The 12,872-nt window shown below is 46.6% G+C and overlaps 1 protein-coding gene across 11 annotated transcripts in view; it reads left to right on the plus strand.

Moving 5' to 3' along the window:
* The window catches only part of ABI1 (abl interactor 1), a 141,942-nt gene that overhangs the window by 107,227 nt on the left and 21,843 nt on the right, over positions 1–12,872 (plus strand). For all 11 annotated transcript variants that reach the window (XM_060248319.1, XM_060248312.1, XM_060248318.1 and 8 more), the window contains one exon: positions 10,060–10,200. In XM_060248319.1, the coding sequence (XP_060104302.1) occupies positions 10,060–10,200 (141 nt within the window). The remainder of the gene's footprint in view (positions 1–10,059; positions 10,201–12,872) is intronic.

Genomic DNA, 12,872 nt, shown 5'->3' on the forward strand with positions numbered 1-12,872 from the left:
GGACCTACAATCCCCAGACTCCGACATAGCCAAGCCAGCAGACTTATCACCGTCTGAAAGCCCAAGATCCTACCTCGACCTGGTAGCAAACATGGCAAGCTCGCTAAATCTAAAGCTCAATACGGACGCCCCCAGAGTCTCGGACGTCGTTTTTGATCTAGTCCACGCGGATCTTCCATCCAGCTCTTCTCTCCCAATGCTCCCCGTTCTACTAGAAACACTCAAAGAAGCATGGGACAAACCGGCATCGGTACCGCCAACATCCAAGAGGGTTGAAGCGCTGTACAAGATACACGCACCTGATTCCAAGTTCCTGTTCACCCACCCGGCTCCGAACTCGATCATTGTACATTCGTCCTCGAAGTCGAAGCAGACTAGACACCCGGTACCACCAGAACGGGAGGGCAAAAAACTCGACACCATCGGAAGAAAGATTTACGCCCTCACTACAGCCACAACCAAAATCCTCAACTACATGGCATGCTTCTCCGCATACACCCACAACCTGACCACCTCCCTCGCCGCATTGGTACCATCCCTGCCCGAGGCATCCCAAAAGTCAGCCACCACGACCCTGCAGGAGATGGCCAGAGTAACCAAACAGCAAATCAACACTGCCCGTCACGCTGCACAGTGTTCCTCCAGAACCTTGGCCTCAGCCATAGCACTCCGCAGACACGCGTGGCTCAGGTCCTCCTCCCTCCAACCAGACATCAAATACAAAGTTGAAGATTTGCCCTTTGATGGCCTTGGCCTGTTTAGCTCCTCTACAGATGACATCCTCACATCTGTAGACGATGGCAGGAAGAGGGCAAGACGACTGGGAGTCTCCCAACCTCTGACCCAAACCAATCGACAAAGGAACTGGAGGTCCAACCAATACAAAGGGAACAGATCCCCACGACAACAGGAACCATGGAAGCGCAAACCACCGCAGTCCAAGCCTTCCTTTCAACACAGACGCCAAACAACCAAGAAACCTTCAACCACACCCAAACCGTCTCTCTGACCTCCCTGCCCCGAGCCGTCCAGTCTCCCTCCATCAGCCAAACCCATCAACACGACTACAACCATTCTACACTGCCTGGAGGACCATAACATCGGACGCCTGGGTCCTCGCCATCATTCAAAGAGGCTACCTAATAGAGTTTACGTCCACTCCAAAGCACCACCGGTTCCTCACCACACCCCCGTCCGCACCCCTGCAGACGGAAATCGCGTCTCTGCTGGACAAGGGCGCGATAGAACCAGTCCCACCCCAATACCATCGCACCGGCTTCTACTCCCGGTACTTCCTGGTGCCAAAAAAGGACGGAGGACTCCGACCCATTCTCGACCTCCGCAAACTCAACCTACACATAACCTACAAGAAATTCCGTATGGTCACGCTTCAGGCAATCCTCCCGCTCATCCCAGAACGAGCATGGATGGCGTCCATAGACCTCCAGGACGCCTACTTCCACATTACAATCAACCATCATCACAGAAGATTCCTCAGGTTTGCCATAGGGAAGCAGCACTTCCAGTTCTGCTCCCTTCCCTTCGGTCTCTCCACAGCACCAAGGGTCTTCACCAAGTGCATGGCAGTAGTAGCAGCCACATTACGCCAGCAACAGATATCAATCTTCCCGTACATAGACGACTGGCTGATCGTCGCCCATTCCAGGGAGCAACTACAACTGGACGTCTCGACCACCCTCTCCACCCTGGCCACCTTAGGCCTCCTAGTCAACCTCTCAAAATCCAAACTAGTCCCTACCCAAAGGATCCAATTCATAGGAGCAGACATCTCCACGCTCTCACAAACGGCTTTCCTACCTCAGGACAGGGCACTCGCCATAATGTCACTGGCCAACACTATCATCGCCCAGCGCTCCCAAACAGCGCTCACCTTCCAGAGAATGTTAGGCCTCATGGCAGCAACCACAGCAGTTCTGCGGTTTGCGAAGCTGCACATGCGTCCCCTCCAAATGTGGTTCGTAAGAACTTTCCGCCCTCACACACAACATCAATCCACACTGCTCACCCTTCCACTACACATTGTACCATCCCTCAAATGGTGGACCAAGGAACATCACCTCTACAAGGGCATGCCATTCAAGCAGACACCGCCCTCGGTGATTGTAACCACAGATGCCTCCAACTGGGGATGGGGAGCCCACTTGGAAGACCTCACGGTGCAGGGCCAGTGGACAGACTACGAACGCTCTCTCCACATAAACTGCCTGGAGCTCATCGCAGTGCACAAGGCTTTGCGGTCCTTCCTCCCATCGCTAAGGAACCAGCACGTCCAGGTCACCTCCGACAACATCGCCACAGTCTTTTACATCAACAGGCAGGGCGGCACCGCCTCCGTCAGACTCTGCAAGAGAGCCCTAGCCCTGTGGCACTGGAGCATAAGCCAGGGCATCTTCCTCACGGCCGTACACCTACCAGGGGCCGAGAACACCCAGGCAGACGCCCTGAGCCGCCACTCCACCAACAACCACGAGTGGTCTATCAACAGCCGATACATCAGACAGATATTCAGCATCTTCGGACAACCGAAGATAGATGTATTTGCTTCACCGTCAAATGCCCAATGCACCCGCTTCTACATGAGAGGTCCTCCATCCCACCTCTCCAGGGGGGATGCCTTTATACAAACTTGGAAAGGAACACTCCACTACCTCTTTCCGCCCATTCCACTTATCACCAGAGTTCTACAGAAGATTCAGGTAGACCACACAAACTGCATCCTCATAACTCCATGGTGGCCGCGCCAACCCTGGTTTACGACCTTGCTGCTCCTGTCCAACAATACCTTCATCCAGCTCCCTCAAACACGGGATCTCCTCTCTCAACAGGGCGGCAGGGTCCTTCACCACAACCCGGCATCGCTCAAATTAACAGCCTGGAGAATCAGTTTCTAGACTTCCCTCCGGAGGTCCGTCAGGTCCTAGTGAACTCCAGAAAACCATCTACTAGGAAATCCTATCTATTTAAGTGGAAACGCTTCTCACACTATGCCTCACAGCACAACTTCGACCCCAACCTCGCCACTATACCTCAGGTACTAACTTACACCTTAACGCTATCCAGAGCGGGTCTGTCGTATTCTTCCCTGAAGGTACACCTGGCAGCCATCTCTGCCTTCCACCCCCGCATCGATGGCACAACGGTATTCTCTCACCACGCGACCAGAGCTTTCCTCAAGGGCATCATTCGCCTACACCCACCAATCAAACAAGTTCTACCCACCTGGAGCCTGTCCCTAGTCCTGAGCCAACTCATGAAACCACCCTTCGAGCCCATGGCCTCCATCCCACTACACCTGCTGTCATGGAAGACGGCACTACTTACGGCCCTCACCACAGGCAAGAGGGCCAGTGACATCTGCGCATTCAGAGCAGACCCACCGTATACGATATTTCATAACAGTACGGTGGTCCTCCGACCTGACCCGACCTTCCTACCCAAGGTCGTCTCTACCTTTCACCTAGGAAGACAGTCCACTATACCAGCCTTCTTCCAGCACCCCGCGGACGCGGGACAAAGGGCACTCCACAACTTGGATGCACGGAGAGCCCTAGCCTTCTACATAGACAGAACCCGCCAAATCCGTAAAGACCCTAGACTCTTTGTCACCTACGCTACCCATAATAAGGGCAGCAGAATATCTACCCAGAGACTCTCCAAATGGATTGTTGCTGCCATCGAACTCTGTTACCAGCTGGCAAAGCAACCAATCCCTCAACATATACGAGCCCACTCAACCAGAGCCGTGGCTACCTCGTCTGCCTTCATGAAAGGCATCCCTATAGAGGACATATGCGCTGCAGCCGTCTGGTCCTCCACATCTACCTTCGCCTCGCACTACGCTCTCGACGTCCGTGCCCGGCGAGATGCCTCCTTCGGACAAGCAGTGCTACGATCGATCTTCGACTAACCACTGTGAGTACCACTATCATTACGTTACGCTCTAACCCTTCATGTTCTTACAGGTCCAGCACCCACCTCCGAAGAAATGGCTCGCTAATCACCCATATGTGTGAATGCACAGAGACCACGAAGAAGATGGACAGGTTTCTTACCTGTAACTGGTGATCTTCGAGTGGTCATCTGTGCAATCACACAGACCCACCCAGCCTTCCCCGCTGCTGGAAGCTAGTAAGCACAGTTATTTCCACCTATCCGGCGGCGGGAAGAAACTGAGTGGCTAAGCACCTCCCCCTTGTCCAGGCATGCGCAGTAGCTGTCTCCTCCCAGGACAAGTGGGAGGCGCGCCAGATCTACGATCAAGATTGCTTTGAACTCTCCGAGGTCGGGGCCAATCCTGCGGATTACCCATATGTGTGATTGCACAGATGACCACTCGAAGATCACCAGTTACAGGTAAGAAACCTGTCCTTGTATCAGTCAGGAGCAGCACTAGGCTAGATGATACTATTCTACTGCTGGCTCTTGAGCTCTTAGCTTTTCAGATGGTGAGTCGGGATGCTCTAGGGAGGCGTTAAAACCTCTGTCATGTGGAGTGGGGTTTCAGGTGCTGGAGCACTGGTTGTAATTCATTGGTTCAGGAAGGCAAGAGGTGACTGGGTTTCCATGCCTGTTCTCCTGAGTAGGAAACAATAGCAGGAAAACCCAAAATGGGAAGTTAAGCTTCATTGCTCTGAAAGGCAGGTTCTTGCCATCCCAGTTGTTATATTCAAGACCATATTCATGGCCTAGAGGTGTGATATAGGTAAGGTGAAAGAACTCTAAATTTTTTAGTATCCATTTGCCAGAATCTATAAATCTTGGCTGAAAACCTCTTCTGTTGATGAGACTTTCTGTAAAGACATGTACATGGGCTTGAGTTTATGAAGGTTGAGAGAAACCACAGTTGAAGATAAGAGGTCAGATCTAGGCTAACATTTGCATCAGTGCAACAAAATCTTCCTGCCATCCCACTCCCACTGCAGGCCATTGACTTCCGTGGAATGCTGAACTTGGGGGATGGGACAAGATGAACAACACAAGGATGGAGCTGCAGAAGGAAAGGGCAACTGGTGGAAACTGCCCATTTAGTCTGGGCCCAGACCAAGTGTTTGATTGCATTCAGGTGTTGGGGCAAACAGAACTTTTTTGGGGATGGACATAAACACAGTTCATTGCCATATGCTTGTGCACTTCTCTTTCCCCTCTTCCTTGCCCACCTTGCGAAAAAGTGCACAATTGAATGTTTCTGGGTGTGTGTAGCATTAAATCAGGTTCCTGTTTGCTGTGATTTCCTGGGCAAACTGAAGATTGCTTTCTGCACACAAACCAGGACTCTAAACTGTAGTTTAATTCCAGTTTAGAATCCTGGCTTGCAGAGAGAAAGAAACTCCTGTTTGTCTAGGTGCTTGTAATTTGGATGCCACAGCAAACTGGAATTTGATTCCAGATTTTTCAAATTTGGCAACTTTCTGTTTTAGCACCCAAAGGGAGATTAGGAAAGAGCAAGAGCGGGGAGCCTGTCACAATAAAATCTGTTTGTTGTCACATCTGGATTCAAGATTTAACGTGGGAAAATGACTTGCGCTTATGTATATGACAATATTGTGCTAATGGCACTCACCATAAGGTTCTGATCTATTTGCGAAACACGTAGAGCCAGATTATGACTCTCAAAAAGCTAGGTGGAAGGAAGAGAATCCACAGTGTCTGACATGATGTGTTGACTTGTGAAACATCTAAATACATTTAATATTTAAGAGGCAGCTGTTCAGTGAGAGTTGACTCCTATATTTATTCCCAGTACATGTCTGATTTTGGATTGCAGTGTTAAATAAAACAAAGGAGAAAAGTTAATGTCCAGCTTTGCTCAATATGCTTGGTAAAGGGTGCCTTCTGTGCAGAAGTTTAAACAAATTCTCAATAATTTAAGGCAACATAACAGTTTCTTTGAACTAGAAACTGTTAAATGGAAAGCCCACAGACTAGAAAATGTTACCACTTTATTTGCAGGGTGGGGTAGGCTCTGAGAAAATTGGCAGTCCTAGTGTAGAAAGTAGATACTGGTGTAGAAGGCATTTTGTGGAACAGAAGGTAGAAGAAAATATCGGGTGAGTGCGTAAATCCTGCACTGAGCTGAAATATGGCAGTTGCTGAATACTGAAAAAAGGAGTGCAAGAGTCATAAATCCAATGGGATGCCAATGAACTGCGTTTAGCTTGGAGAGGTTTGGAAGGACTAATTATCTTACTGCATTCTACTGCTGAAATGCAGGACTTGTGACACTTCTGGAAGTAGTTAATGATAAAGTTAGCCTTAGTTGCATTGGAGAGCAGAGGATGAATAAAAACAGTACAAAATACATTTGCTGGGCCAAAGCTTGGCTCAGTCTTGCTCACTGTGCAAGGGCAGACAAAGTCAACTCATTTCAGGGACCTCTGGTTGAAAAACCAGCACCCATCGACATGCAACTGCCACTGACTACTCCAGCTTTAATGGACTCAACAAATGTTCTGTGCAATGTCTGTATTGTTCCTAAACAGTATTGCTACCAACAAATGTTGCACTGGTATCATTTTGATAAATCATGTGTATGTTAAAATGCCTTTGAAACACCTCACATTGAACCGAAAGAATGACACTCAGTAGAGAGTTCAAGAGATCAAAGTCCCGGGATTGTGAAATCAAAGCGTACAAATATTCCATCTGGGATTGCAGGGATCTTTTTTTTTCTCAGCAGACTGACCTTGTCCATATGGGCTGGACTCATATTGTGGTCTACACAATATGAAGACTGGAAAGGATGTCCTTTCCAGCAGTTGAAGCAGTTGTCCATATGGGCTGGACTCATATTGTGGTCTACACTATATAGAGACTGGAAAGGATGTCCTTTCCAGCAATTGAAGCCCAGTTTCAGCCTGCAGTTTCTTCTGTCCTGGTTTTAAGGTCTGGGGCAATTCATGAATGAGACATGCTGTAACCTACTGAGTACAGATTTGAGGCTAGCTAGATGTGATGGGATTATGGTTGAAGAGGAAAAAGGACATTCAGAACAGAAGTAGTGTTCTGTTAGAACAATTGAGTAAAACCCCCTCAAATATGTATTAGTTGAATTAAAAAATAATAATTTGCTTTGGAAGCACACAAGCTTTACACAGTGTCCCCAAATCCTCCATGTTTCCCAGGTAAAGGAACATGCTGCTCAAACAAATTACAAAGATGATCTGATTCAGTGGTAACGAGAAGGAATTTTTATTTACAAAAATAGAAGCACATTTTACATTACATATTCATGTAGGTACATTTAACTTATTGTGAACAGATAACTTCAAAAGTTTAACTTGCTACAGCTCCAAGCCTATGTAAGAGATAGCGGTTCTATAGAAGATGAAAACAGAAAGAAAGCAACAGCCAATGACAGCTCAGCATCTAACCAATGTGAGGTGGGGGCCAACTATCAAGTGTACCTGAGTGAAAGAATTCCCTTAACCCTTTCCCTCCCAGATCCTCTTGCATGCAGAGTTTACAATATCCTACAAGGTTTACATGTGTAGAACTGCACATATGACCCCACAGGTAAGCCACCCATTATTCCTTGACTGAGGTCTCCTTGACAGTCATCGAAATGGTCCCTCATGTTCTTTTGGACTGCCCTTTTTATAGCAGTCCACGTGCAAGATACCTAGATGCACTGCTTTCTGACCATCAAGGCCTTTCTGACAATGCCAAGGTTCATTTTTTACTCCACGGGAAACACAACTTTGTCACTACTCACGTTGCTTGCTTTTTACAGGTTGCGATCCAAATCAGAGAAGCTTTTACTCATGCATAGCGTACTGCTATTTTATGTCATTTAACTTTTGCTGGTTTTTTAAGGTTTTATTATATTCTATAGTGTCACTGTTGGTTTTAAAGTATACTGTATTCTTGTATTAATGCCAATAAAGGTCTATGGTATGGTATGGACTGAGGTCTCCTTGACTAAGGAAGGATGGCTTATCATGAGTTTGATTTGAAAAATGGCTTGAGGAATCAAAACTTATGATTTCTCAAGAGAAAGAACTAACATTTTTCAGATTGTTGATTTTATATGTTCTATATTTAAAACATGGCTGCCTAAACATAGGAAACGTACTGAGGAGCAGACTTCTAGTGTAGTATACTAATTTTCTAATGTATAGGTTTTTTTGAGTGGCAAGGAGTATTCAGTACAGTTTAGTATATCTCCATATGATGAGCTGTTTTATCTAGACATGCTTTGACATTTGGGTTCAGATGGCATGTTCTGATTCTCATAGACATCTTCCTTCCCAACAACACCACAAGGTTTTGTGTGTGTTTCCTTTCTTTCTCTTTCTCTCCTTTTCCTTTTATACACTGATATATTTCTCTACTTTCTGGCTTTCTCTAACCATAATTTGCTTTGAGGTTTGAATATTGCAGCCAGCTATGGGTTGGATCCCCACAACAGGTCAATGGAAAGTACAGATGTTAGCAGGTTGTTCCCGTATTTTCCTCCCTCAGTTTAGCCCTAAGAAAATTTATTAGTGGAGTCACAAGACCCATATGTAGCCATATGTCACGGGAGGTGAAATCACCTTTCCTGCCTCTTTTGATAGTGAATAGGAAAGAGGACAGTTTCACCCTTTTCTCCTGAGTTTAGCAGGTCGCATGAATCAAGTTTTCTGGGACTGGCTGAGACTGATGGGGGGATAGGAAATGGTCCCAGCCCTTATGCTGGAGGATTGTGGGGTCCAGCCTGATGCTTGGCACTGATCTCCAAACCCTGTCTGGAAGTCTATTCTTAAACCATAGTTGGGAGATAAGTGGCAACCATAATTACACAATTCCTACATTAAGGTAAACAATAATTAGAATAACTTAGAAAAGGTTTGAAAGGAAGGAGTGTGCAAAATGTTCCCGATTCCCTCCAAAATTACTGTTAAGAGGATTGTCCAAACTGAGCATTTGTGGTAGCTTTGAGAACTTGTTTGTGCATTCATTTGTTCATTCGTTCGCTCATTAATTCAATTTTTATCCTGCTCCTTTCCCTGCCAGGCAGGGCTTGGAGGATATATTTGAAGCAGCCATTTAATATGAAATCTGAACCCCAAATATCCCAAGATGCAGTGACATTTGTGACATTTGAGAGCCAGTTTGGTGTACTGGTTAAGTGCATGGACTCTTATCTGGGAGAACCGGGTTTGATTCCCCACTCCTCCACCTGCAGCTGCTGGAATGGCCTTGGTTCAGCCATAGCTATCGCAGGAGTTGTCCTTGAAAGGGCAGCGTCTGGGAGAGCTCTCTCAGCCCCACCTACCTCACAGGGTGTCTGTTGTTGGGAAGGAAGATAAAGGAAATTGTGAGCTGCTCTGAGACTGATTCAGGGTGCAGGGCGGAATATAAATCCAATGTCGTTGTCTTCAATGTCTTCTTAGCTGGCTATTCGATTTCTGTTGATTATATATTTTATGCATGTTGAGCTGCAGAAGCTTTAGCCAGCTGTACATTTCCAGGTTGAGGATGTTAAAATACCCTTATGAATATTTGCATTTGTTATAACATCATGAATATATTTTGCTACAGTTTTACAGATCTGAAATGTTCTTGTCATTTATCTTGGAAATCTTATCCTATTTATGTCTGCTCCTCCTTTACAGCTTAGATGTGGAAATTCATGTATCATATTCAGCACTACAAAATCATATTTTAAATTTGTGTTTCTTTCTGCATGACTTGTGCAAACCCATAATTTCCGAACACAATTATGGACTTCCCTGACTTTATGAGATGGCTGAAAATGAAGTACTGCCCTACTGGGACATTTTCTTTTACAGAATGAAATTAGGACTTTATAGTACTGCTTTTAGTGGCTTAGTAAACGGTTACAGTTGTGGTACAGAAATTAACTGGGAAAAAACACTGCCGGTCTTGATGTATTGGTCTTGTGTGTCTGCTTTCTGTTTAAGGTCTTACAAGAAGGCTTCTGTTAATGTTATAAAATCTTCTGTATTTCTGAGAAGCACTCATCCAATGTATCATGGGTAGAACAGGTAACAGAATTAAGACTTCCCTTCCGCCTTTTTCTGTGCTTTTCACCAGACGGAACACTCCTTACAAGACATTGGAGCCAGTTAAACCGCCAACAGTCCCTAATGATTATATGACCAGTCCTGCAAGACTCGGGAGCCAGCACAGTCCAGGAAGAACAGCCTCCTTGAACCAGAGGCCTAGAACACACAGGTAGAATTCATGACTAGTATGATGGGAAATTGAATGCAAAGTGGATTTGACATCAGAAGGAAGAATAATATGGCAACTGTGAAAGAATCACTGCGGGATAGACTATAACGCTGTAGTGCAAGAGGTCATGCAGAGCTTTTATAAGCAGCGTTGGTAGCAATTCTTAGGTTTCTGGATGCTCAACAGGTCACACAAACTGCTGGAGAAATGGCTTCTTGGAAACAAACTGCGGAAAACCTTAATTTCAAACTGTAGGCAGGATACATAAAAGAGATAAATTAGTTCTGTAATGCAAAGGAATCTTTAGACTCTTTCCCCCTCTCCCAGTCTCCATGCCAGTGTTATAACTGAGGCAGCTTGAGGAATGCTGCTCAGCAGGGCTTTTTTTGTATCAGGAACTCCTTTACATATTAGGTCACACACCCCTGATGTAGCCAATCCTCCAAGAGCTTACAGGACTCTTATACAGGGCCTACTATAAGCTCCAGGAGGATTGGCTACATCAGGGGTGTGTGGCCTAATAAGCAAAGGAGCGTCTGTTACAAAAAAAGCCCTGCTTTTCAAAATTTTTTTTAAAAAAACACTCAGTATTAATCTCTCCTCTGAACCTGTAAATCTTTGGAGCTGTCTTTAGTGGAATGTGTGAAAGGAAGATAGGGTGCTTTTTATCACACCACTAAATAACCTCAGTTGGCTCATGTCCCCTGGGATGTACAAATATGTCCCTTTAAAGTTTTTGATTTTTGTATGCTGTTGTTGTGAGCAGGGCAGATTCTTTGGTCAAGTCAGGCAAGCAGCTGCTTAGGGTGATACAATAAGGTTACCAAAGCAGCATGTTGGTATAACTCCCTGCTGGCCATCTGTAGCACAGGAGGTCTGGTATAGCCTCGTGGGTCTTTACTGGTGTTTGGAACCAGCCAGCAACAATACTCCCTCTAAGCTGTGGAGTCTTGTGAGCAAAAAGTCTGCTTTGTGAGCTACTGACATTAAAGTTGTGAGCTACTGAATACCGTATTTTTTGGACCATAAGACTCACTCCCCCCCCCAAAAAAAAGTGGGGGGGAAAGTGTGTGCATCTTATGGAGCGAAGGGACTATAGGATGTACCTTCCTCCGGGGTGGGGCGATCCGCTGCCTCCGCCTCCGATCCCGGTGTTTCCCCCGCACCTGCCTGCATGGCTCCAGCTCTGCTTCCAGCAAGCGCCGGGATCGCTCCACGCTACCCCACTGCAAACCCAGCGCTTCGCAAGCGCCGGATGCGGAGGGGGAAGCGTGCTTCCTCCGTGCCTGTCTGCCTGGCTCCAGCTCTGATGCTTAAAGCAAGCGCCGGGATTGGAGGGCGGAGGGAGCGATCCTGGTGCTTGCTGTAAGCGTCAGAGCTGGAGCCAGGCAGACAGGCATGGAGGAAGCATGCTGCCCCCTCCGCAGCTGGCACTCGCGAAGCGCTGGGTTTGCGGTGGGGGCAGCGTGGAGCGATCCCAGCGCTTGCTGGAAGCAGAGCTGGAGCCAGGCAGGCAGGCGCGGGGGAAGCGCCAGGATCGGAGGCGGAGGCAGCGGATCGCCGCCCAGGAGGAAGGTGCGTCCTATGGTCCGGAGCGTCTTACGGACCGAAAAATACGGTAAATTAGTTTGCTCTAGGGCCATCCTTCCTGAACGAAGACAAAAATGTGTGAGCCGGAGTCTAAAAAACTGTGAGCTAGCTCACACTAACTCACCTAGGGAACACTAGTGCAGACCTCGAAGGAGGTGGACGTACTTTGCTTGGGTCTTTATTGCTGTTTGGAACCAGCCATCAGTGGTGCAGGCCCTAAAGGGAGGTGGGTGTACTTTGCTAGGAACACAACTTTAGGCCTTGAATCGAAGGCCTTGGTTACCATTTCTTTGTTTATGCTTCTGCCATTTATTGTTCACTGTTGTCAACATAAGAATGTTTTGTTTTTTTCTTTCAAACAGAAAGAAAAAAAACATGTATTAACTCTTTACCAATGGTGGAAATAGAATGTTCCAGTGACTGTAGTATGTTCAAATGCTTACCTTGGTTAAAAAACAAATACCTCTCGGGATATAAAACTACTATGTTTGTGAAGATAGTTTCAGAGGATTGCCATGCTGGCCTGCTGCAGAAGAGCTAGATTTGAGTCCAGTAGCACATTAGAGACCAACTAGATTTGGGGGGGGGGGGGGCGGCGGGAAGGGGTGGTTAAGCTTTTGAGAGGCAAAGCGTCCTTCATCCACAAGGGAGATTTGGGCTTAGCATTTCCTTGACAATTAGGGCGACTGCCAACTGCTAGGAACTCAGTAGACAGGCTCATCTTCTCCCTGCTTGGTTTATTCCCAAGCAAAATCAGTCAAACTTAGGAGAGAAATAGATGGTAACTGCTTATGGCAATAGAACATGTATTCTCCTCCCCGCCCCAGTGCTGAGGTTTATTGGGCTGTGTTTAATGCTTAAAGACGTATGAGGAGTCATTTTAATGAGAAGCACTACTTGTTCAATGTCATAATGGGAGCTTATGAACTTCAGAGGCTTTGCAGATGCTGAAAAATGACAATAGTTCTATTTTAAGAGAGCCTGCAGTCAGTTAAAATATCTTATTTAAAGCAGCATCATAAAACCGTATCCCTGGCACAACCCCCCCCCCCCCCCGTCTTTTTATAGAACCATTATTTGAG

Source organism: Heteronotia binoei, chromosome 10 (genome assembly GCF_032191835.1).
Source record: "Heteronotia binoei isolate CCM8104 ecotype False Entrance Well chromosome 10, APGP_CSIRO_Hbin_v1, whole genome shotgun sequence".
NCBI lineage: Eukaryota > Metazoa > Chordata > Lepidosauria > Squamata > Gekkonidae > Heteronotia > Heteronotia binoei.